The sequence below is a fragment of the Thalassophryne amazonica genome, chromosome 13, assembly GCF_902500255.1.
Source record: "Thalassophryne amazonica chromosome 13, fThaAma1.1, whole genome shotgun sequence".
NCBI lineage: Eukaryota > Metazoa > Chordata > Actinopteri > Batrachoidiformes > Batrachoididae > Thalassophryne > Thalassophryne amazonica.
This window is the reverse complement of record NC_047115.1, coordinates 54,019,461-54,046,769: the sequence shown is the minus strand read 5'-3', so window position 1 is coordinate 54,046,769 and position 27,309 is coordinate 54,019,461. Positions and strand designations below refer to the sequence as shown.

The 27,309-nt window shown below is 43.6% G+C and overlaps 1 protein-coding gene across 3 annotated transcripts in view; it reads right to left on the bottom strand.

Moving 5' to 3' along the window:
* Positions 1–27,309, bottom strand: part of mlip (muscular LMNA-interacting protein) — a 74,621-nt gene that overhangs the window by 12,230 nt on the left and 35,082 nt on the right. The window contains exons 4-11 of one of the 3 annotated variants that reach the window (XM_034185190.1): positions 25,080–26,651; positions 24,529–24,600; positions 19,897–19,974; positions 19,729–19,812; positions 19,572–19,628; positions 17,230–17,274; positions 16,771–16,815; positions 16,520–16,639 (exon numbers count right to left, since the gene is read on the bottom strand). In XM_034185190.1, coding sequence (XP_034041081.1) covers positions 16,520–16,639; positions 16,771–16,815; positions 17,230–17,274; positions 19,572–19,628; positions 19,729–19,812; positions 19,897–19,974; positions 24,529–24,600; positions 25,080–26,651 — 2,073 coding nt within the window. Of the gene's footprint in view, positions 1–16,519; positions 16,640–16,770; positions 16,891–17,229; positions 17,275–19,571; positions 19,629–19,728; positions 19,813–19,896; positions 19,975–24,528; positions 24,601–25,079; positions 26,652–27,309 lie in introns of all 3 variants that reach the window. The other 2 variants (XM_034185189.1, XM_034185191.1) reach the window with 2 other exon arrangements.

Genomic DNA, 27,309 nt, shown 5'->3' with positions numbered 1-27,309 from the left:
AACTGTGGCTTGAATTCAGAGTTTGAGGGTCGTCTCACAAACTGTCTGTGGCCCTTGGACCCAAAAAGAACAATTTTACTCTCATCAGTCCACAAAATATTCCTCCATTTCGCTTTAGGCCAGTTGATGTGTTCTTTGGCAAATTGTAACCTCTTCTGCACGTCTTTTATTTAACAGAGAGACTTTGCGGGGGATTCTTGCAAATAAATTAGCTTCACACAGGCATCTTCTAACTGTCACAGCACTTACAGGTAACTCCAGACTGTCTTTGATCATCTTGGAGCTGATCAATGGGTGAGCCTTTGCCATTCTGGTTATTCTTCTATCCATTTTGATGGTTGTTTTCTGTTTTCTTCCACGCGTTTCTGTTTTTTTTTTTTTTTTTTTTTTTTTTTCCATTTTAAAGCATTGGAGATCATTGTAGATGAACAGCCTATAATTTTTTGCACCTGCGTATGTTTTCCCGTCTCCAATCAACTTTTTAATCAAACTACGCTGTTCTTCTGAACAATGTCTTGAACGTCCCATTGTCCTCAGGCTTTCAAAGAGAAAAGCATGTTGTGTGGGCCGCCGAAGAGGAGGTACTGCTGGGCCATCACCAGAGGGCGCCCTGCCTGTTGGTGGGTTTCAGGCACCAGAGGGTGCAGTGGCCTGGTTGGATCACCAGGGGCACCTGAGCTGTCAGCTGTCATCCATCACCTCATCACACCATTCCATAAAAGCCTGGGAGAGACACCATAACTCTGCTGAGTTATCAGCTTACCTTACAGGTAAACTTCTCAGCCGTTATTGTGCCGTACGCACATGTTTTTGCTTCTGAACCTATTTGCAGTTGTAACCTTGTGTATACTTGCAGCTGGGAGCTGGTTTTGTGGAAGTTTGGAGGAGCTGGCATTTCCATTCCTCAATTTCCTAAGTATTACATTAGGCACTGCACATGCTCAGTTTTCCTGCTCTCTGGGAGTGGAGGATTTACCCTCAGGAAGGAACTGTGTTTTTGCTGACTGTTTGCTGGGTGTACACACACCCACCATTAACCTGTGTTTGCTCCTGCCAGCAGTACCGGATCTGACAGCTGGAGCGGTGGCCACCTGGGGATTCAGGACTTGGCGGCTCCGGTGTGTTGCAGGTCTCCGTTGGCGGTGGAACTTCGTGGGTCCCGGCTCTTCTCTGGATAGGTGTCTCCTACCCTCGGGCCTGCCCACACGTCACCATTTTTGGATTGACAGTCTAAAGCATATTTGGTTATTTGTGCACTTTTGCTAAATAAATTGTATTTATTTGGGAAATCTATTGACCGTTCATTTACGACCCCTGGCGTGGGTCTGTGCATTCACTTTCCCCAACAGGATAACTCGGCCACGTCATGGACTCCGAGGGGCGTTTACCACCGAGTGAACAACCAATGGAGATGCAAGGTGCGCAGGCTCCAGCAGGAGGTGTATTGGGTGAGTTGCAGCAGATTCTCACCAACCTCACTGGCTCGGTTGGATTTAGTGAGGATGGAGGCTCTCACCTCTCAGGTGGAGGCGCGCTTGCCAGGCGCGGCTGCAGCCACTCCTCCTGCGGACCTGTCGCAAAATAAAGAAAATCCAGTGGTCGTTCAACGGACACCCCCCCGTCATCTGAAGCTTACATTAGCCCCCCGGAACCGTACGGGGATTGTGTCGAGACGTGCGTGGATTTCTTAATGCAGTGCTCGCTCGTCTTTTCACAACACCCCGTGATATACGCGTCAGACCACAGCCGGGTGGCTTATGTCATAAATTTGCTTCGAGGCGAGGCACGCGCCTGGGCTATGGTGCTCTGGGAGTAGGACTTTGGACTTTGGAGCGCCTTGGGGCAACTGTTTGTTGTGATTTGGCGCTATATAAGAAAAAAGTTGATTGATTGATTGATTGATTGACTCACGGCTCCTTTCTACCTATACTGGGTTTATTAGGGAATTTCGACAGGTGTTATATCATCCTAACAGAGGCGAATCCGCTTCATATGCTGCTGTCGATAAGACAGGGACGCCGGAGCGCGGCCGAATATGCAGTCGACTTCCGTGTTGCGGCAGCGAGAGCCGGCTGGAATTCGGTAGTGCTCCGCGCCGCCTTTGTAAATGGGCTGTCTCCAGCCCTAAAGGAGCATCTGGTGGCGAAAGATCAGCTGCGGGATTTAGAAGGGCTGATAGATCTGGTTATACGATTAGACAATCGTTTAGAAGAACATAAACGGGAGCGAGATGAAGGACGTGGCCAGGCGCGCATCGTCCCTCCCTCTTCCAGGTCCGAAGCAGCGCCGTCTTCACCCCGCTCCAAAGCCAGGGCTTTCCGCGTAGCAGCAGCTCCCCCTGCTGATGAAGCTATGGACACGAGCAGGACTAAAGTGAAATCTGATTACAGACTGAGGAGGTTGGCCCATGGAGAGTGTTTTTACTGCAGAAAGACTGCCCCAAATGGTTAAACGCCAATGCTCGCCCTTAAAGACTGGGTTAAGGGTGAACCATAACATGCACGCAGGCATTCCACAGAAATGCGCACGACTCCCAGTCACAATCCTCTGTGGGGATTTAACCCTTACTGCTCCAGCACTAATCGACACTGGGTCAGAAGGGAACCTACTGGACAGTAGGTGGGCTAAGGAGGTGGGGCTCCCTCTGGTGGCTGTTCCTTCACCATTGAAGGTGCGGGCACTAGATGGCACTCTTCTTCCAGAAATCACACACCAGACACACCCCTTAACCTTGGTTGTCTCTGGTAACCACAGGGAGGAGATTGTGTTTTATGTGACACCTTCTACCTCCAGAATTATTTTGGGTTTTCCATGGATGGTGAAGCACAATCCCCGGATCGATTGGCCATCTGGGGTTGTGGCTCAATGGAGCAAAACCTGCCACCGGGAGTGTTTAAGATCCTCGGTGCCACACGGTGATGCTGTTAAAGAGGAGGTCCGAGTCCCCCCCAATCTCACGATGGTGCCGACTGAGTATCATGATCTTGCTGACGTTTTCAGCAAAGATCTGGCACTCACTCTGCCCCCGCACTGCCCGTATGATTGTGCCATTGATTTGGTTCCAGGCGCTGAGTACCCGTCCAGCAGGCTGTACAATCTCTCACGTCCTGAGCGCAAATCAATGGAGACCTCCATCCAGGACTGTTTAGCTGCCGGGCTTATCCGAAATTCTTCATCCCCATTGGGTGCAGGTTTCTTTTTTGTGGGCAAGAAGGACGACGGACTCCGTCCATGCATTGATTATAGAGGGCTGAACGAGATTACGGTTCGCAACCGATACCCGTTACCTCTATTGGATTCAGTGTTCACGCCCCTGCATGGAGCCAAAATATTTACGAAATTGGATCTCAGAAACGCTTATCACCTGGTTCGGATCCGGAAGGGAGACGAATGGAAGACGGCATTTAACACCCCCTTAGGTCACTTTGAGTACCTGGTCATGCCGTTCGGCCTCACCAACGCCCCCGCGACATTCCAAGCGTTGGTTAATGACGTTCTGCAGGATTTCCTGCACCGATTCGTCTTCATATATCTAGATGATATCCTCATCTTCTCCCCGGACTCTGAGACCCATGTTAAGCATGTCCGTCAGGTCCTGCAGCGGTTGTTGGAGAACCGGCTATTTGTGAAGGGCCCTGACCTCCACAAAAGTCCCCTTCACCTGGTCGGATCAGTGCGAAGCCAGGTTTAAGGAGTTGAAACACCGGTTTTCGACTGCGCAAGTTCTGGTGCAGCCCGATCCTAACCACCAGTTTATTGTTGAAGTGGATGCCTCTGACTCAGGGATAGGAGCCGTGCTGTCCCAGAGCAGGGAGTCCGATATTGTTCTCCACAATGGGTGCCTATTTCTCCTGCAGGTTGAGCCCCGCTGAGCGGAACTATGATGTTGGCAACCGGGAACTCCTGGCGGTGAAAGAGGCCCTTGAGGAGTGGAGACATCTGTTGGAGGGAGCTGTGGTCCCATTTGTGGTTCTTACTGACCATCGGAACCTGGAATACATCCAGACCGCTAAGCGTCTGAACCCCAGGCAAGCCCACTGGTCACTCTTCTTCGGACATTTCAATTTCAGGATCACCTATCGCCCCGGGACCAAAAACCTGAGGTCTGAGGCTCTGTCCTTGGTGCACAAAGAGGAGATTGGAACGAGGCTGTCGGATCCACCTGATACTATCCTGCCGGAGTCCACTATCATCGCCACCCTCACGTGGGACGTGGAGGAAGTGGTCAGGGAGGCCCTGACGCGACATCCGGCTCCCGGAGGTGGACCACCAAATAGGCTGTACGTCCCACCAGACACTCGGACTGCCGTATTGGACTTCTGTCACGGTTCCAAACTCTCCTGCCACCCAGGGGTGCGAAGAACCATGGCAGTGGTCCGGCAGCGGTTCTGGTGGGCGTCGGTCGAAGCTGACACCCGGGATTACGTCTGGGCCTGTACCACCTGTGCCAGGGGCAAGGCAGTTCACCAACCGGAAAGAGGACTCCTCCAGCCGCTACCTGTGCCTGGTCGCCTCTGGTCCCACATCGGCCTGGACTTCGTAACGGGCCCCCCTGCATCCCAGGGAATGACCACCATCTTGACGATAGTGGACAGGTTTTTCCAAGGCGGCCCACTTCGTGGCCCTCCCAAAGCTCCTGATGGCCCAGGAGACTGCAGACCTCCTGGTCCACCACATCGTGCGTCTGCATGGTATTCCAACAGACATCATCTCGGACTGTGGTCCCCAGTTCTCCTCGCAAGTCTGGAGGAGTTTCTGTAGGGAGCTGGGGGCCATGGTGAGCCTGTCATCCGGGTATCACCCCCAGACCAACGGCCAAGCAGAATGGGCTAACCAAGATCTGGAACAGGCCTTGAGGTGTGTTACCTCCGCACACCCGATGGCCTGGAGTCAACATCTGGCCTGGATCGAGTATGCCCACAACAGTCAGATCTCGTCAGCTACCAGCTTCTCTCCCTTTGAGGTCTGTTTGGGGTACCAGCCCCCATTGTTTCCAGCCATGGAGGGAGAGGTCGAGGTCCCCTCGGTCCAGGCCCACCTCAGGAGATGCCGTCGGGTGTGGAAAACAGCCCGCTCTGCTCTCCTGAATGCCCGGACGCGGGAAAAGACCATGCAGATCGCTGACGAGCCCCGGCCCCAGCTTACCAGGCTGGGCAGGAGGTTTGGCTATCCACCAAGAACATACCTCTGCATACAGACTCACCAAAACTCACCGACCGGTACATCGGACCATTCACCATCCTCAAGGTCATCAGCCCTGCCGCAGTGAAGCTTAAACTCCCTGCTTCACTGCGGATACATTTTCACGTGTCAAAACTCAAACCATACCACACCTCGGACCTCTGCACCCCTGGACCGGCGCCGCCTCCTGCCCGCATCATCGACAGTGAGCCAGCATGGACCGTACGGAAGCTCCTCGACGTTCGTCGGAGGGGTCGGGGGTACCAGTATCTGGTGGGCTGGGAGGGATACGGACCTGAAGAACACTCCTGGGTCAAAGAAGAGCTTCATCTTGAATCCTGCCCTCCTGGCGGACTTCTACCAGCGACACCCCGACAAGCCGGGTCGGGCGCCAGGAGGCGTCCATTGAGGGGCGGGTCCTGTTATGTGGGCTGCCGAAGAGGAGGTACTTCTGGCTCACCACCAGAGGGCGCCCTGCCTGTTGGCGGGTTTCAGGCACCAGAGGGCGCAGTGGCCTGGTTGGATCACCAGGGGCACCTGAGCTGTCAGCTGTCATCCATCACCTCATCACACCATTCCATAATGGTGCATTACAGTTTTTGCCAATTGCTTACAGTCATTTTGCAAAATTTGGCTTGTTATGTCAACTCTACACACAAGCAAGATAAGTTACAACAATTGTTGTAAAACCCCTCACAGCTCTGTCAAAATGAAACCCTACAATCAAAACCCAACAATCCCTTATAAAAATGTCATTCTAGCAACAAAATGATACACACATGCACCATTTTGAAACACTTTAAAATCGGCACCAACACACTGATGTGTTTTACGCAAAACACTGAAGTCAATATACTTTTATTTACTTCTTCTCAAACAAGAGCTGAAAGCTACAGTAGTTAACAACAAAAGTGTTATTTCCGTTTTTTTTTTTTTTAACAAAGAAATAAAAATTTCTTATGAATACCTAAAAAAAAGGCCAGAGTACTGTACAGTTCAAATTCAAAACACAAATCAGAAAACAAGTGTTTATAGTACTGTAGTTTACATACATGGTAGAGTAACATCAGAATGATGTTGTACTTGACAGTACTACCCACTGTGTAGTGGCTGAAGTTTGAGTTGACCCTTTGGCCACACTCTAAAAAATGAACCGCTGTCTCAATAAGAAAAAGTGATGTAACATTTTGCATATTTTTTTTTAAGTTATTTTACTGTAACTTCACTTCACAAAGTTATTTCAACTTATGTAAGTTTTGTGGCATTATGAAATAACTAAATTGAAGTGACAAAAGAAAAATATCTGCAAATTGAGACAGCACCTTTTTTAGAGTGCAGCTTCCCTCAGTGTGAGGCCGTGGTTGATCACATGGTCCATCAAAGTTGATTGAATTTCATCTGAAACATTTCTCCTTCTTGCTCTTCTTTGTCTTTGTCCACGTATCTCTCTTTGTCTTCTTTGTCCTCTTACTTTTTCTCTGGGTCTTATCGCCTCAATGATTGCAGATTTGACAAAATGTCTTACGTAAGCTCTATTTGTTGCCAAATGTTAAACTGGTGAGTTTTCTGTGTGAGTGTTTTCAGATGTGTGCATAAGTATTTCCAATTGCCAGATGTTTTGCATTTTTATTAAACGTGTTTTCCCAATGATACCAAGGTGTTTAATCCTTGAGTTTGGTGTCTAATGTAGGAAACTGTGTTTAATGTTCTGCAACAACTGTGTTGAAGAATTGCAAGCAAAGTGCAAAGCAGAAAATGTGTTTTGTCAATTTTTTGTTTTAGCTATTGATCCAAGAAGTTTTGGATTTGAAGTTTTATTCTAAGCATTCACTTTTTGGGTGTAAGCAGTTGGAAAAAACTGTAATGTCCTTTTTTATTTATTTTTAATATTTTCTTACAGTAAAAATTTCCAGTTACCTTCACGCCTTGGGGCAACTGTTTGTTGTGATTTGGCGCTATATAAGAAAAAAGTTGATTGATTGATTGATGTCCTGGATTTTATATAGTGTCTAATGAATGTTCTTCAGTGAATATATTTTTACTTGCTGTGTGTATGGTCTGAACACATTGTTTGGTTCTGAACACACACTAATTTTGAGGTGACAGTGAAAAGCATGGGGTTTTGTGAATGTAGTTTGACTTTTGAAAAACTGTAATATGTAAATGCATTAATATAAAAGAGTGGCTGCTTGACCTGCCTTCTCTCCCTTCAGTGAGTAGTTTTGTGATATCTCTTTCCCATAGACTGAGCATGTTACACAGAGTGTAGGAATCCATATATGGACTTCTGTGACATATGTCACAGTTGTTTAAAATGAGCAATTTCAGGCCTAACGTTTGCTTATACACATGCACAGACATAGAAATTCACCCTATTTTCTGAAGTATAAGTTGCAATTTTTCACTAATTTGGGAGTGACCGTGACTTACATATAAAAAATCATTAATAATTGCAATTTATATAGACCTTTCCAAAGTCAAAGCAATAAACAAAATAAAGTCCAATAATAAAAAAATGAACACCAATAATAGGAATTACACTGCAACAATGTACAAAAATCCCAGATCAAAATGATAATTGTGAAAATGATAATCCCGAAAAAGTACAATTTATACACTGGTACAACTGATACTTGTATATGTTTTTTCCTCTTCAGTGACCTTTTTTAACAGGTGTGATTTATACTCCAGTGGGACTTAGAATCCAGAAAATGTACATATGTTTAACATGAAACTAGGGCTGGGCAACGTTAACGCGCTAACGTTGCATTAATTGTTGAGGTCATTATCGCCAACAATTTTGTTCCTCCCCTTAACCCTGCATGTTTTGTTTTTTTTAGCCTTTTATGACTGTTGCTCGTACAAAGTTCTACAGGATCAGGCCCGGATCCAGACCGGTTTGGACCGATGCAGGTGCATCGGTCAAATTTTTTTTACGCATCGTTCGTCATCGGTAAAAAAAAAAAAAAAAACTTAAATAATCTCGAATAGCCGAACGTGTCCCCGCGGTGAACACAGCTTTTTGGTGGTTTTCATGTCAACCTATAGTCCGTAAATTATACGGATTTTTCTGAGTTTCAGAGTCATACGGACGTACAAATAAAGTCGGATATGCAGGGTTTGGTCTCTAATAAACTATTTCTGCACCGCGGCTCCACTTTGAAACCACGAACTATTGAAACAATGCTTCGATCCAGTAGCTCGTTGGTTCTTTGATTCACTGCTCTTCAGAAACGGCAAGCCAATTCTTAACCCCTCGCAAAGCCATTAAAATATCGTCAGTCACTTTTGTGTGGATTAAAGTCACTAACTGGGACTCTTGTCTTGTTGCTGTCAAGAAACGAGAATCGTCCTCTGTTCCGTTCACACAGCTCGAAACGCTGCGCGGCTGAGACAGTCCGGTTGGAATTAATAACTTAAAAATGAATCGCCGCTTTAAATAAAATGACACCTCTTTCCAAATGTAATACAGACAAGAAACTACAATCGACTAAAACTTTTTTTTTTCCTCCCAAAATGAAACGTGCTGTATTTTATTTTCAAATTACATCCTGAAGTGAAGCACAGTGGCTGTAAGCTCAGCTCAGATATATGGAAACACATTCATGCCAATGTCTGAAAGGAAATGCTTTTGACAAAAACTACAGATTTTGTTTATACCTATTTATGTCCAGAGATCAAGGATTCACCATGTAGAGTTCATTATGTACAAAGTTTAAGGATCCAGTGACCAAATTCATATTTATTTACTTTAAGACTCAATAAAATTTCAATTCAGTTTAATCGGCTTATAAAGTGCCAAATCACAACAAAATCTAAATATACTAAAACAAATACATCACAATTGTACACATATCAAATTGTGGTATGTGTACAATTGTGATGTATTTGTTTTAGTACATTTAGTCATGGACATGAATATTGTTATTTTGATATGAAACAGGATAACAAATGACCTGTCAGTGGTTTTGTATTTGATTTCATTAGTGTGTTTCAGTTGAAATTTACATTTTCAAATTTATGCAATGTTCATTTACATTTTCAAATAAAACTGTGCTTTTAAGCGGCTTTTGAATTCATTTTTGGGTATCACATATAGCATGCAATTAATCATGATTAATCACAGAAAGTCATTGAGTTAATGCGATTAAGATTTTTTATGTTTGCCTACCCCTACATGACACCCATTCATACTGAACTGTAAACATCAATTAAAAACATTTTTGCATAATACGACCCCTTTAAGCACGTATTAGATCTTTCTTGTTATCAGTCTCACAACAAAAACTGCACACAATCATCTCATTACCTCAGAATACGCTGTTACTCTCATATTAGGTGGGATCTATATTGCTTTCTGAAATGAATTTTAGCAGGATTACAGTGAACTGAAATAATCTTGCATGCCATATGCTGTGAATTAACAGCTAGGATATTTGCAACCTCATATTAATTCAGGATTAACAGATGGCATGATGTCAACTTGAACTGAAAGATCTGAGTTTTAAGAACAGCTCTAGGATTTGCATACAAGTAAATGAGTCAAGATCAACAATAAACTGCATCAGATAAACAATTTTAAGACGGGTGCTCATAATCTCAGTCATTTTGCATATAATTGTGCTCAGCTTTACTCAACAAAGCCGTGAAATGTGAAATAGTGCAGTAAAATACTGGTGTACATTCCCACAAGCTGCTGCACTACAATTTGTGCTGTTGTTGTCTTCAACATTTGTGAAAAATGCCTGCCTTCTGGGAGGAAAACAGTGATTAATGTCAAGCACGTCTGCAGTGTTGACACGTTAAAAGTGCTGGGCTGTAGGAAGTTGTTGAATGATGGCACTCACGGTCTGGAGTGTTTCTCACAAATTTGTAGATTTTTCTTTTGAGTCGTGTTGTTGACCTTGATGACTGGTGTGTTTTACAGCGAGATTCGGGATTCGTTTTGCTCTGCAGTGTGTGGATGGCAGTTTAACTCAATTGATTCTTTGCTCTTTTCTTTTCTTCAGCTATCAGAACTAAAACTGTGGCAACAGTTTCTAAGAACAAATGGGACACTGATTTTTCTGTCTGTATTTGGAAAATGTGTAACACAAAACAGCAAGAATACACAATTATTGCTATTCATGCTGGGCATTATTAAAGCAGCACCACCATGCTTTCTTCATGAGCAAAAATGTTATCATCATCAAATCTCTTCATGCCACGAGGCGCATAAGGCTGCAACTCTCACTCTCCAATTATTTTGTGCTGAGCCTGTCTTTGGCCCACCACTCCCCTCTACACTGCTTTTCCACCCTCCTACATGTTCTCCTTCAGGCTTCCACTCCATCACCACCCTACAGTCATTATTCCTCTCCATTCTGAGCACATGTCCAATCCAGTTCTATCCTGTCCTTCTGATTTCTGATATTGTGTCATTTCAGATGCATTGTGGCCACGATACTCTGAGGATCCGTCTAAGACATGAGAAAAGAAATCTGTTATTTTCCATGCTTCACATTCACAATCAAGAAAGCCTCACCATCATCTTGAACTGTTTGAGTTTTGTGTTCTGCCCAATGTGTTTCCCATATACTCCTCAGGTTGGAAAAGGCTCCTCATGCCTTGTGTAGATGTTTGTTGATATTTTCAGTGCCTCTCCTCTCGTTTGTCATAGTCGCGACAAACTCCTCTTTTAGTATACAGTAAAACTAGTCTAAATTATCATCGTATAAACCAGATACTCACACTCACCGGACAAAAGCAAAAGTCCCAATGCCTTTGTATGGTTTTCCATGTAATAAACACTGGATATACCGCATTTTGTACGACAGATTTTTGCTCACATTGAACAAAATGTCCTGCCCATCACAATGCATTTCCATTAAAAACCCCTCGTCTGTACAGGACAGAGCAGTCTGGCCATGCCCAGTCGCAACAGAGGCATGAAATGAAGTTCAGCACTGACACTATCTGTTTCGAGGAAAGTAGGTACCGTATTTCCTTGATTAAAAGGCAAGACATTTATTTTTTCAAACCGTGCTCAAACGCAGCACCTAAATGAGGCTGGCTGTAATTCAAGGCTGGAGATTATTAACACAGTGCTGCTTGCTGCCTGTGTTGTAATATGGTATTAAGTTCCAAACATATCTCTGGGTGTGGCAAACCAAAGACAACCACTTTAGATCAGAGTCCTCTGCGTGGCTATGAACAACCCCCCTACCCCCACCCCCCAGTAGCCTGACGTGCACCCGCTAAACGATGGAGACCGCAAGGGCTGTGATTGGTCACTTTTACGTTTTCACTCCTTCCTCTCCCATCATATTTCAAAAGTTTTTGCAGGGTGCACAGCGATTACATTTTGATCATGGATCAAATAGAGAAATATTTGGCAGAAAAGTCCCCAAATATGATCAACTGTGCAACACCGAGTTGGAAAAAATGACCTACAATTCATGTAGGGAAATTACACCTAACCTTGATTTGGAGGTTGATGATTGTATAAAGAAGTGGAGCTTGTTAAGGGACAAAATGATCAAGAAAAATTCACTATTCCTGCTGTAAATTGCATTAAGCTACCCACCAATGCAACAGAGCACTTTACAAGGGTCATGCGCACATCAACATCATTGCATGGCCATGGAGTTATGGAGTTGAAGAAGCATAAATTAGGCTTTAGCATTTTAATGTACCAGTCCGCAGTGGACTTAAATTAGCAGTGGCTAATTTAAGGTAGGCATTTACTTTTTTTAGACATAGTTTTGACTGAATGAGGCAGGCCCTTATTCAACGTCAGACATTTAATCAAGGAAATACGTAAGCCTAATTGGTGCGGGGGATTCCCCGTAGATCGTTCGGTGCCTCCTGACTGTAACTACGTAAATCCGTTATATACACGTAATGGATTCTGTCCATTTTATACATATTGTGGATTTAGATTATAACGGACAAAATTCGCTGGTCCACCTCAATCCATTATATGCGAGTTTTACAGTATATTAATAATTTTCTATGGTAGAAAATTTTCTCACGCCCTTGACAGAAACATTGCCAAATGTGATTGATATTTATAGAAATACAATGACAGCTGCAAAAATGCAATCTAACATTTTCTCATATTCCATTACAACCACAATGCGATGTCTCTCAGTCACCACCACCAGATGTTGGTGATCCAGTGCAACCACAACTGCATGAATATAACATCTATAATCACTCCCTGCAACTTCAGGTAAATTTTCAGGGGGCCCATCCAACCAGCATTCATCACCTTTTTGTTCTAGGTGTAGCCCCATGTCTTTTGTCATCACTCAGGTTTCCTCCTCTTTTCTCCTCCTTTTTCTACTGTAGTCACCAAAGGACTTTAGTCTTTTTGATATGATGGCATATAGCCTATTGGAGTATAAGATGACCCTGTAATACTTCCTGAAGGCTAATTATTTTTAAAGAAAATGTTTTTATGGATGGACTATTCCATCTTTCACCAAATTAAATATTTGTTCCATTGAAATAATGTAAAAACATTCATTATTTGTTTTATATAATGGAGGTACTGCTGGCCCACCACCACCAGATGGCGCCCTGCTTGGAGTGCGGGCTCCAAGCAGAGAGGGCGTTGGAGCCGCTGGAGGTGACAGCTGTCATCAATCAACACCAGCTGTCACCCATCACCACCACTATAAAGACCGGACTGCAACTCCACCTCCTCGCCGAGAAATCGTCTACCATACAGGTAATTTTCTCTGCTGACTTAAACTTTGAGTATTAGTCTGATCTCTTTTTGCAGCCATTTTCCTGTGGTGTGCCTTATCTGTGGAGTTGGCGTTTGGTGTGGACTGCGACGGCTTCGCCTCACACCCCACTCAGATAAGTGGTTAACTCAGGAGCTGCACGAGTGTGTGATTGGAGGTGGAGGTTCTCCCTCCTTAACTGAACACAGACTGTGGGATTACTGAGTGTGCGGACTCACACTCATCCAGAACTGTTTCTGTTTTCTGCCAGCAGTACCGGGTCTGACTGCTGAAGACAGTGGCCACCTGGGGCACAGGGCTTGGCGGCTCCGGTGTTCTTCAGGTCCGTTGGTGGTGAGGCTTCTGTGGGTTCCGGCTTCTCTCTCACCGGACGTCTCCTATCTTCGAGCCTGCCACACGTCACCTTTTGTTGGATTGATATAACACATATTTGTATCTGTCTGTATCACGTTGTGCACCTTCACAACATTAAATTGTTACTTTTTGGCTATTCCATTGTCCCTTCATTAACGCCCCCTGTTGTGGGTCCGTGTCACGACACTTCCCCAACAAATAGGAGTCCAAAATTGTTCTCAGTCAACTTGGAAAAACAGTCAGATAGTTCAAAAATAATTCTGACAATGTAGTCTGTGATCCTTTAACAAAATAAATTAAACTGTGTCAGTCCAGCGAAAAATCACATCAGAAATTTGTTCAGCTTTTCATCCTAACAGCTCTTTATGCCACCAGACGGCTTATGGCATAGTGGAGTATTTTTGTTTTGTTTTGTATGTGTGTGTGTTAGAAGAATTAGAACCACCAATTAGCTCCTTCAAATTGTCGCCTGTCAGCAAAACAAACTCTGCCATGTTTAGCTAACTGCCATCTCTCCTAGACATTTCCATGCCTCCACTGGAATGTCATCTGGACCAACTGCCTTTCCACTCTTCATCCTCTTCATAGCAGCCCTCACTTCTTCCTTGCTAATCTCTTTTACTTCCTGATTTACTCTCACCACATCATCCAGCCTTTTCTCTCGTTCATTTTCTTTATTCATCAACTCTTCAAAATATTCCCTCCACCTTCTCAGCACACACTCCTCACTTTTCAGCACATTACCATGTGCATCTTTTACCACCCTAACCTGCTGCACATCCTTTCCAGCTCTGTCCCTTTGTCTGGCCAATCGGTACAAGTCCTTTTCTCCTTCCTTACTATTCAACTTCTTGTACAGCTCGCAATATGCCTTTTTCTTTGCTTTTGCCACTTCTCTTCTTGCCTTACGCCGCATCTCCTTGTACTCCTGTCTACTTTCTTCATCTCTCCGACTATCCCAAAACTTTTTCGCCAACCTCTTTCTCCTTATGCTTTCCTGGACCTCTTCATTCCAGCACCAAGTCTCCTTGTCTTCCTTCCACTGTCCAGATGTCATACCCAGTACTGCCCTAGCTGTCTCCCTCACCACATCTGCAGTACTTTTCCAGTTGCCCAAAATTGCTTCCTCTCCAACTAGTGCTTCTCTCACCTGCTCGCTAAATTTCACACAACAGTCTTCCTCCTTCAGCTTCCACCATCTGATCCTTTGTTGAGCTCTCACTCTCTTCTTCTTCTTTACCTCTAAAGTCATCCTACAAACAACCATCCTATGCTGTCTAGTGACACTCTCTCCTGCTACCACCTTACAGTCTGTGATTTCTTTTAGCTTGCATCTCCTATAAAGAATGTAGTCCACCTGTGTGCACCTTCCTCCACTCTTATATGTTACCCTGTGCTCCTTCCTTTTCTTAAAGTAGGTATTCACCACAGCCATTTCCATCCTTTTTGCAAAATCAACTACCATCTGTCCTTCCCCATTCCTATCCTTGATACCATATCTACCCATTACTTCCTCATCACCTCTGTTCCCTTCACCAACATGCCCATTGAAGTCTGCTCCTATCACCACTCTTTCATGCTTGGGCACACTCTCCACCACCTCATCTAACACACTCCAGAAATCTTCTTTCTCCTTCATCTCACAACCTACCTGTAGGGCATATGCACTGATGATATTCATCATCACCCCTTCAATTTCCAACTTCACACTCATCACCCTGTCAGACACTCGCTTAACCTCCAACACACTTTTAACATACTCTTCCTTTAAAATGACCCCAACACCATTTCTCTTCCTGTCCTCACCATGGTACAACAACTTGTACCCACCGCCGATGCTCCTGCTCTTACTTCCCTTCCACTTGGTCTCTTGCACACACAATATGTCTACCTTTCTCCTCTCCATCATATCAGCCAGCTCTCTCCCTTTACCAGTCATACTACCAACATTCAAAGTCCCCACTCTCATTTCCACCCTTCTAGTTTTCTTCTTCTCCCGCTGTTCGTGGCAACGTTTTCCTCCTCTTCTTCATTGTCTTCGCCCAGCAGTAGCCCAATTTCCACCGGCACCCTGTTGGGCAATATGGGAATTCGATTCTGAGTCTGCATAGTTGGGTTGGCTTGTTTTACGCCGGATGCCCATTTATCCGGGCTTGGGACTGGCACTCAGAATGTACTGGCTGCACACCCCATGTGGCTGAGTTATTTCCATTCAGTTGTAAAGTTGGAAATCCATCCACATGCATGACATAGAAAAAAAAGGACAGAGTTTTGCAGAACTTATAGCCCCAATGAGTCTTCTAGATCTTACTGAAATCATTATTTTAATTTATGTTGCTAGTGGATTTAGATCACGACACAGCACTGAGTCAGCACTTTTAAAAGTACATATTGACATCAATGTCTGTGGATGCAGGGAATCCTGCTGTGCTGGTCCTATTGGATCTCACAGCAGCGTTTGACACTGTGGACCACACAGTACTTGTTTCCCATTTAGAACATCTTGTTGGTATTCATTTTAGTGTACTTAAGTGGTTTAAATGCTATTTGGCTGAGAGGAATTTCTCCATTATGATCGGTGACTTCTCCTCATCAACTACTCCTCTTTGTTGTGGAGTGCCACAGGGTTCTATTCTTGGCCCTATTCTATTTTTATTGCACATGTTGCAGTTGGGGTCAGTTATAGTTGAGCACAACCTGTCCTTTCATTGTTATGCAGATGATCTGCAAATCTGTCTGCCTATGAGGACTAATGGAAGTGATGCTTTGTTTTCATTGTTAGATTGTATTTATGATGTAAAGCAGTGGCTTTCACAAAATTTCCTTTACTTGGTGTATTACTGATGGTAATACTGAGACCCGTGTGTTTGGACATTCTGACACACACAAGTATAAAGTGGTACTATAGTAGTATAGAAGCAAAAAGTGGTAAAGTGTATACAAGTATAGTAGCATTTAGTCAACACACTAGCTTGTCGGACAAACACAGTTGAGTCCAGAGCACGTAGCAGCCTTTGCTAGAGGGACCCTGTACTCATTAAATAAATGGCATCATTTGTTCATAAGGAAGAGCACAGTAGAAAATCATTTGAAAACACTTTAGTTTTTGCGGCTTGCATTTCACATTGAATCATAGCAGCAGGTCTGTTGAACCACAGCCCTCTTTCATCGTTCACATTGTCCATTTCATTCCACAGCAACATTTTGGCTATTCAGATTTCACCGTCACAAGCACTGTGTCATCGTCTTACCTTCTTGTCAGTTACGTTTTGCTTGTTGATGTGCTGCCTGAAGGGGTTCAGATAAGATTCTTCATCTTCCACTGTCAGTCTTGGAATAGCCGTCATTGGACGAATAACTCCCGGCTTCGTCTGCACATATGGATTTTTTGACAGCAAAGACAAATTCACTGTCACATGTTAATTGATTTAACATCATCAAGTCAATAAATTAAGCAGGGGCATCAAAATTGCACATGGGGTTGGGGCAGGGTGGTAATTACCTTTCTTTCACCAAAGGCAGATGAATGCAAGCTGGACAAAGATGCCTGACGAAAGAAGAAAATTGGCAATATTGTTGCTATGCTGTCATTGTGACGTCGGAATGTGGATTCAATGAGCGTCTAAATGAAAGGCGTGAAAAAAATTATTTAACTTTATTTCTTGACAGAAACTGGCCGTTAATCAATTTTAAAACTGTCAATGTTTTTCTTGAGATATAACTGACCAGATAATAGAAAGAAACCAAAACAGGACATAGCTTATATCAAAATCCGTTGTATTATAATATTTCACCAAAATTGTTTTTTCACACCATCCTTTAGTTCTTTCAGCTGTATCAGCTTCAAGTAATAAATGAAACATTTCTGAAGGTTATGCAAAATCAGTGTTGTTGGCATGTTTGTTCTTGACGAAAATGGTGGCAAGCAACATTAGACAAAACATTGAAAATTTACACTCACATATTTAGTTTCACGTCCCAGTTTTCTTGGAAATGACGTCTTCTGCTCAAGATAAGGGAAAGAGAGAAATTTCAATGTTACACAAAGTCTACATGTCAGGGAAAATTGATAGATAATATTGCAAAATGACACATCCTTCATTGTATATGTGCAAGGTGACACAGTAGCACAACCTGTAGAATTATTGGACATTCATTTTGGAAATTGTTGTCATGTGAAAATTCACTGTAAGAAGACAAAGCCTACAGCAGGGCAATCATCAAATTTGGTTAATATTCATGAATTTATATGTCATATCTCAACTGTGGATGCACCATCTTGTTAAAAGATAAGTTCATGTTTAATACAACCATTGTCTTATTTAAACACTGTGACAAATTAAACTTTGACAATTATGTCATATTGCAGAAATATTGTTTTATTTTTTAGTTTTTTTGTAATTACTAAAATTTTAATATATAGGTAAGAAGTTTCATCTTTCCTCAGTGAGTAGAATTCACACATTTTCATCATCCGTCTCTCAGTTTGAAACATGTATCTTTAACATCTCTTAGTGCCCACCAGTATGCCCACAAACACACCAGGTTGTTTTATGTGAAAACCACAGGAGTGTTTTCTTTAGATGAATAATAAAAATGTATTTTCTTTTGTAGATTTTTAGATGATCACAAAGTCATAATTCACTTTTATCACTGATATGGTTTGTGTTGCAGTATAGATTGCCTGCGCCTGTTGTGATATTGTACAGATTTATTTATTTATTTGTTTGTTTATTTTTAGACTGCAAGATGTACGAGGTCTGTCAATAAAGTATAGGTCCTTTTTATTTTTTTCAAAAACTACATGGAACCCTTGCGCACATGTGTGAGTTTTTCCATGCCTGTCGGTGACGTCATTCGCCTGTGAGCACGCCTTGTGGAAGGAGTGGTCCAGCCCCCTCGTCGGATTTTCATTGTCTGGAAATGGCGGAATGAAAAGGACTTTTTTTCCATCAGAATTTTTTCAGAAGCTGTTAGAGACTGGCACCTGGAAACCATTCGAAAAATTTATCTGGCTTTCGGTGAAAATTTTACAGGCTTCACAGAGAATAAGGTCTGTTACTACAGCATTAAGGACCCCTTTAAGGACGCTCGGTGCACCGCGCTCCGAGCTGCGACGACGAGGCACAAGTCGCCGGACCATTTCTAAACGGATGGCTCTGTGGATACGAGACCGTCGTGTGCTCTTTCTCTGGTTATCACAAGAGCTGGACATCAGCCATTTTCCAGCAGATTTCACTTTTAACAAGAGATTTTGTCATGGAAAGTTGCGCGGAGGCTTCGCGCGTAAAGACCGATTCGCTTTGGAAGCGAGACAAAGGAACACCTCTGTTTCAGCGTGTCAGAGGACAAGTTTGGACATGTCTATCTCGGCTTTCAATGCTTACCAGTCCAGTAAGTATCAGTGAAATTGTGGAGAGCTGGACATGTTTTTTTTGGACATTTTGGACATTTTTGGACATTTTTCTGAAAAAATTCTGATGGAAAAAAAGTCCTTTTCATTCCGCCATTTCCAGACAATGAAAATCCGACAAGGGGGCGGGACCACTCCTTCCCAAGGTGTGCTCACAGGCGAATGACGTCACCGACAGGCGTGGAAAAACTCACGCATGCGCACGAGGGTTCAAGCATGTCTGACGTAAAAACATATGAATGAAATCCATATAGTTTTTGAAAAAAATAAAAAGGACCGTTACTTTATTGACAGACCTCATATGAAAGTCCATATAGAGCTATTCAGCGAAATGACTCTGGTCACACTCTGGCTAATAACTTGTCTTTTATCATTTGTGGTTGAATAAAGTGACAATTTTACACCATGAAAATATGTCAGATTTACAGTTATATTTGGAACGTTGAGCCAAATCAGTACTGTATGTTGCAGACAACTACACAACACTACAGTCAAAAACACTTCAACATAACAACAAAGTTTCATATTTTAACGTTAACTCAGTTTGTGCGCTGGACCGGTTTTGCTTTATTTCTTATTTTAGCTCCATGCCTCCTTAAGTTTTTGATTTTATTCCAGTATTTCACACCCTAACAGGAGCTCAGCCTGTTCTGTCGCTGTCAAATACAGTATTAACGTAGAAAATCCACCCACATGGAAACAGTCTTTTTTTCATATCTTCTCGGGTCTTTTTCTTTTGTTTTTTTCAGTGAGACATTTTCCTAGCAAGTTTTTCTGGCAAGTTTCATTCAAATTCACATCATTTCTTGTTGATTTGCTGCTAAGATGAATGTAGAATGTGTCATAATTAATGCCAGATTTGACAAATGCATTATATTTCTTATATTTACCTGCACACTGCTGTTGGCACTTGATGCTCTCGATGTCTGCGGCGACTGGGTTTTGCTCTGAAAGGTGGCAATATCACAATTACGGGTTGTCATATGAATCAAAATGTTTGACTGTTTTGATGCATTACATATAAATACTGATATGAGGTAAACTGACTTCTGGAAAGCAGTCCCCCAGTATCTCATCAATAGCGGCATAAAGTTCCTCTGACTGTTGCCTGAGCTGAGCAGGTGAGCACATCTGCAGAGATAGCAGAGAATAATTGATCTGTTGTGTGAAAGGCACAGTTTAAACCAGCAGATTATCTGTCAGCTAATACTATACCTCAGCATGGGTTTCTGGAGTACAGCCGTCCAATGCGGTGCATGGACTTTTCTGTCTCTCTACTTGCTTGTCTATTTCCTGTGAAATCAAGGGAGATCTGAAGAAAATATTCGGTTCCCTCTGCTTTAAGACTATGGATGCTAGTACCACAGAATATTATAAAACATCACCTCCAGATCATTATCAATTATTCAACCTTTGTTCATCTCAGACACTTCAGCTTCCTCTGCAGATCTGAACTGTTCTTCAGTATCAGTAATACTACAATGTGGCCTTTTAATTTTGCTTTTCAATCAGGCTCAGTTTTTAATGTTTTATTTATTGTATTGGTGATACGTCATTCATGAACAAATGAATGTTAAAGTGAAGACTCTATCTTGACGATCTATAGTGCACACACTAAAGGTGCCCTGACACTTGCGCGACTTTGATCCGCGCTTACACACCCATCGTCGTGACAATCCCACCTGCTGTTTTCCCAGCTGGACGTCGTGCCTTGTTCCACTGGATGACACGTGTTGTGTGCTGGACGCTGCGTATATAAAATAATAATTTCATAGCGGATTAATCATTTTCTCTCCGAGTTGGCTGTTGAAAATGCCTCTAATTGCTTCTGGAATCACAGAGGGCTGTTCCAGGTGGAACTTTTCTCTCTCGAGTGCACACCCTTAATGAGGTGGAGAACGCATTTGAAACTGTCTAAAAAGGTAATCATTTGTGATGTTTATATTGTAATGGCTTGTTAAATGTTTATGTTTTTATATTAAAAAAGTGAAAGGTGAATAAATCAACGTTTATGTATGTAACTATGATTGAAGGAGAGAAATGTAAATTTATTGTATTTTATATTGCAAGAAAAAAAAATTAAGGAAACACTTTGTAATCAGAGTACAGCATTAAGTCATTTCAACTTCTGGGATATTGATCTGGTCATTTAAGTAGCAGAGGGGGTTGTTAATCTGTTCTAGCTGCTTTGGTGTTAATGAAATTAATAAAGCCTGACCGATATATCGGCCAGCCAATATTATCAGCCGATATAAGCCCTTTTCAAAGTACTCACTATCAGCCGAAATTTTGCCGAAAGAATCCCGATAATTTCTCATAAACAGAACAGTTACTGAAATAATGTTTGTGTCGGCAATGTAAAATGTCCTTGCACCGTTTGTCCAGTAGATGGAGCTCTGACTCCATTCAACTGAGAGCTGCTTACACCCCTGCTTAAATGTGTTTATCATCGGCCCCCGTAGTTCGCCGTCACACTGCACTGATCGGCTGACAAAAGCATACAAGTAAGTTTACAAGTTAATTTAAAGATCTATATCCTTATCCTGAACCTATATCTAAGTTGTAGCAACAAGAGGTACAAGATCAGATGTATTTCATAACTCTTTTTAAGGATATCCATCCATCCATCTTCTACCGCTTAGTCCAATTAAGGGTCGCGGGGGGCTGGAGCCTATCCCAGCAGTCATAGAGCGCAAGGCGGGGTACACCCAGGACAGGACGCTAGTCTGTCGCAGGGCCACAAATAGAGAAACAAACACAGACACACCCACACACACACCTACGGACAATTTTAAAGTTTCCAAACTACCTAACCTGCATGTCTTTGGATGTGGGAGGAAACCGGAGCACCCGGAGGAAACCCACGCAAACACGGGGAGAACATGCAAACTCCACACAGAAAGGCCACGGGAATTGAACCCACAACCTTCTCGCTGTGAGACAACAGTGCTAACCACTAAGCCACCGTGCTGCCCTCTTTTTAAGGATATGTATTTGCTAATTTAACAAAGGTTTAATTCTTGATTGCATTTTTTGAACTTGAAACAACTTCTCTGTTATAAAGTTAATCAATATGAGGACAAAGCTTCGGCTTTTAGCTCATACCTTTTTTGTTTAGGGTCCAAAAAAAGAACATTTTATTCATAATAATAATATTGGCTGATTTATCAGCTATCGGCAAATCAGCCAATTTATCGATTATCGACATTTTTTCATCCAAATATTGTTATCGGCATCAGCCTCAAAAAATCCATATCGGTCGGGCTCTAGAAATTAACAACAGGTGCACTAGAGGGGCAACAATGAGATGACCCCCAAAACAAGAATGGTTTTACAGGTGGAGGCCACTGATATTTCCCCCCTCATTTTTTCTGACTGATTTTTCATTAGTTTTGCATTTGGCGAGGGTCAGTGTCACTACTGGTAGCATGGTGTGGTACCTGGACCCTACAGAGGCTGCACAGGTAGTCCAACTCCTGCAGGATGGCACATTAATATGTGCTATGGCCAGAAGGTTTGCTGTGTCTCCCAGCACAGTGTCAAGAGCTTGGAGGAGATTCTAGGAGACCGTTGGTTACTCTAGTAGAGCTGGACAGGGTCGTCATAGAAGGTCCTTAACCCATCAGCAGGAATGGTATCTGCTCTTTTGTGCAAGGAGGAATAGGATGTGCACTGCCAGAGCTCTACAAAATGACCTCCAGTAGGCCACTGGTGTGAATGTCTCTGGCCAAACAATCACAAACAGACTTCATGAGGGTGGCCTGAGGGTCTAACATACTGCAGTTGGCCCTGTGCGCAGTGGTTGGCATCATGGAGCTTGACTGGCATTTGCCATAGAACACCAGAATTGGCAGGTCCTCCATTGGCACCCTGTGCTTTTCACAGATGACAGCAGTTTCAACCTGAGCACATGTGACAGACGTGAAAGGGTCTGGAGACACCGTGGAGAACATTATGCTGCCTGTAACATCATTCAGCGTGGCAGGTTCATTGGTGTGTCAGTGATGGTTTGGGGAGACATGTCCCTGGAAGGACACACAGAAAAGCTAGACAATGTCACCCTGACTGCAACTGGGCATCGTGATAAAATCCTTGGACCCACTATGAGACCCTATGCTGGTGCAGCAGGTCCTGTGTTCCTCCTAGGGCATGACAATCCCCGGCTTCATGCAACAAGAGTATGTAGGCAGTTCCCGGAGGATGAAGGAAGTGATACCACTGACTGGCCTCCAGACTGGCCTGAACTAAGTCCAATAGAACACTTCTGGGAGATTATGTTTTGGTCAATCTGACAACACCAGGTTGCACCTCACACTTTCTGGGAGCTAAGTGATACGCTGGTCCAGATCTGGGATGAAATCCCCCAGGGCACCATCCGTCATTTCATTAGGAGCATACTAGGCATGAGAATTTCATCTCTGACAACGATTCGATACGCACCTCGATACACTACCAACAATACGATAGATATAGTGATACGATGTGATACAATTCACCCCTGTTCCCGATTCAATGCGATTTGATATGAATTTGATGGTGATTCAGTTCCTCACAATGCGATATATGCAATTTGGTGTGATACGACGCGATTCAACATGATGCAAATAAATTAAACCAAAAAAAGAAGCTGCAAGTCAGTATGGTACTATGGTATTCTTCTTCTGATTCTATACTAGAGGCAGATGATTTGTTTTGCTCCTTATAAGCAGCAAATTTACAAGATTCAACATTAAGGAACAGGAATCAGTTCCCTCATATTTGGAACCTGTTTGATCACAGTGTCAGAAATTAAACAGTACAGTAAACAGTAAGACATCATCACTCTCAATGAAGTGAATCACTCATTGACAGAGTCCCGCCTTGGCAAAAGTCATTTGAGATATTTTCTCACCAGTTTGCTGGAGCTTGGTTTACAAACTGAGGAATCCGAGTGGAGCAGCAGCGGTCGTATGGTTTAGCAGCACGGCATTCTTTACAAACGACCTGCTTCTTGTCAAGTTTCCCATTTTTTTTTAAAAGATGCTGCTGTTCTCTCATGACCTCCATGTTTGTAGTGGTAAAAATGTGCTTTCTGGTTTTGTCTGTGTTCAAAACACAACATGAAGCAGTGATGGTGCGTTGATGGATGCAAGCACGCAGCAAGCAATGCATCACGATTTCGCCCGTCATTTGTTGAATCGATGCACACTGAATGAATCAATACACTCACATAGCACATGTTTGTATTTAGATACCGATTCGTAAGGATGAATCTCCACATGCCTAGAGCATACACCGACGTTGTCAGGCATGCATACAAGCACGTGGGGGCCATACATATATCCCTGAGTAACATTTTGAGTTGCTGCAATGAAATTTTAGCAAAAAGGACAAGTCTGCCACATCATTTTTTCACTTTGGTTTTTGGGGTGTCTTTGAATTCAGCACACTGTAGATTGACAACTTTCATTTCCATCAAATGATGTGGGATCCTTTCATTCCTAACACATTACTCAGTCTATATCAGGAAATATCCAGCATGATTTTTTTTTTTTCCCCATTGAGATATGATGTGTTTTCAAAGTGTTCCTTTAATTATTTTGAGCTGTGTGTGTGTCTGTGTGTGCGCGCGTGCATGCGTACGTGCGTGTGTGAGGTTTTTTCCTCTTAATGATGCATTGTTTTGACAGATGTGACTAATAATAGTCGAAAAAATACGATGCTGACTTTTCTTTTGACTATGATTTGTTGTGATCAACTTGAAAATAATTTTCTATTGCTGCTACTGTTATTAATATTCACCAACACATGAGATGGGCCAGAGATAGAACTATGAATTCTCTGAATGCTTGATGCTGAGAAACTCACCTGCTGATCCAACAGAAGTGTGTTCGTGGGAATTGCGGCAAGTGATTTGTAGTTTAACCTATTCTTGTGTGTCTAGAGATGATGAAAAGAAACACAGGCAAAAAATGAAATTAAATAATTAAAACTGGTACATTCTCTGCAGAATGCCATTTTCATGCATTTTTACGATTTATGAAGCTTTCTCAATTTGTTGAACAGTTTCTGGTATTTCAGCAGCAAGTATTTAGAAGTCTTTATCACACAGCACACACAGTGTCACTGCACTTATACTGCTGCAGTTCTGACAGCGGATGTGATTACTGATGTTGGCCAAAAAAGCTCAGTGTCAGACAACTTTTCCACACTTTGAAGCGTGAAAGCACTTAGAGTTCCATACTTGCTGCAATTAGCTCGTTTACGTTTCATTAAATCTGTCTAGTCTGGAAGACTGAGCTCAGAAAAGCTGCTGTAACAATGAACACTTATCACCTGAGCCACACATATTAGTTGCACATATGTTAAAGTGCACATCCAATTAATATCTTCATGCACATGGCATGCACTGCAGCTACCTTTCTTTTTTTACCCTCCCTGTCACCGCAGTCTGATATTCCACTCCCCGGCCTTGGTGAGGGCGTGGAGCGCAGCGACAGAGACGGGGACAGAGTGAGGTCTCGGACTGGTGGAGCAGGAGAGGGTGTAGGCGTGAAGCAGTCCGGAGAAGGAGAGTTACCGGGCGACGGCCACCCGGGAAAAACAACATGTGTGTAGCTGGAGGGTGTCAGGCGGTGAAAGTGTTGTGGTGTCCTGATGCATGCAGAATCAGGGCGGATCTTCTTTGATTCACACCTTTCTGCTGTGTTTTGGCAGGAAGGGGGTGGTGTTGTGACGGTGTGTGCGGAGAAAGGTGTAACAGCAGGCGAGCATGATGTAGGTGGACAGGAAGGCAGTGATCTCATTTTCTGAGAGAGCAACTGAAGTTTATAGAGGGACGGATTTGTCTGGTGAATGGATTCTTTGGGCAGAGACGCTTCTTGTTCGTAACGATTATCATATGCGAGTTCCTTCAGATGTCTCTGAGTGCCGCTGCCTTCCAGCTCAGCGGACAATAACTTGGAAGCTGAAGTAGTTGAGTGTTGCTCTTTTTTGGAAGTGGCAGAGTCTGGTAGCTCTCGGTGCCTGGCTGGAGCTGCCGTTTTTAAATTTGATGCTGCTGAGCAAAGCAGTGACAGTGGCGCTCGAGGCAGCGTGATGCTTTTGTCTACATTGGAGGGGCTTTGAGGCAGCGGTGGAATATCTCGCCTGCCCCCGCTGACATAGGGAATTTCTGAGCTTATTTTCTCGGCAGTTTCACTACCTGATCCGCTGAGCTTGGTTAACTGCACGTGCAGCGAGGCGTTGTGAAAATGGCTCTGATTCTGCCCATCTATAGATGCAGATGAAGAGAACCTGGAGGAAATCTCCAGAGGAATGGAAGCCACGCTGGAGGCTGCCGAGCAGGCCTTACAAAAGGACAGCGTGACAGGGTTAACAGGCCAGCAGGGGGTGTACGGCCTCTGCAGAGTCGGGGACAGAATGGGAAGACGGCCTTTCCTCAGGATGGCTGTGAGGAGGGAGAGGCCGGTAAGAGGAGGCCGGTGCCTGGGAGGTGACGGCTGGGGGCAGAGGGGAGAAGATAAGCTCTCACAGGATGAGAAACAGGTCTCGGGGATGTGAAGCAGACTAGAGCCAGGAGCCAGAGTGTGCCTTTTGACCCGCACCACAGCAGGGGAGAAAATGCCAGAGAGGACAGAGGAGCAGGGGGAGAGTGTGTGACTAAAAGAGAGAGGAGACGCCGCAGTGGAAAGCTGCATGGCAGACCAGCTCTTGCAGTCTGAATGTATGGATTCTCGAGAAGAAGCCGGGGTGGAAAACAATCCTGCAGGGTGCACAGGGCTTGATCTGTCTTCTGACCCAGATGATCTGTTTCCAAATAAACCTGAGCTAACCTCAGCACCTCCGGCATCGTGGCACTGCTGCTGAAAAATTCCTCCGTGTTTATCAGTTTCCACAGAGGCTGTCCCAGCAGCTACGGGGTGGACGGGGGTATTTTCAGACAGACCGCTGACAGGACAGGGTGTCACATGATGCAGGGGTGGCTTCAGCTGCAAAAAATAAAATAAAATAAAACTTGTAACATAGCTACCAAAACATATCTTGTGTGAAGCCATTTATTGTCATACAACTGTGTTTACTCTTTTGAAATCATTATGACAGCAGAAACTAACCGAATAACCCTGATCAAAAGTTTACATGCTCTGGTGATTTTGACCTGATAACATGTAAACAAGGTGACACAAACGGGTTTGAATAGGAACAAAAGATAACCATCCTCACCTGTGATTTGTTTGTTTGTAATCAGTGTGTGTGTGTGTATGAAAGGTAAATATCAATTTTTCAATTTAATTTCAATTTTCAATTTATTTTCATTTATATAGCACCAAATCACAACAGAGTTGCCTCAAGGCTCTTCACACCAATAAGGTCTAACCTTACTAACCCCCAGAGCAACAGTGGTAAGGAAAAACTCCCTCTGAGGAAGAAACCTCAAGCAGACCAGACAAGCCCGGCACCAGAAAAAAAATATTAAGGGGGCGATGAGTTTATCACGGGAGCTGGGTTCCCCCCCCCCCCCCAAAAAAAGTGCGCACAGGAGGGGACGTGCCTCTGAGCGTGCGTAATGAATTGGGCGCGCTCCTGGAAAGCTCATGTATTTAGGCTACACCGTTGTAAGAGACTGACTGAGTAAGAGTAAAGAGTGAA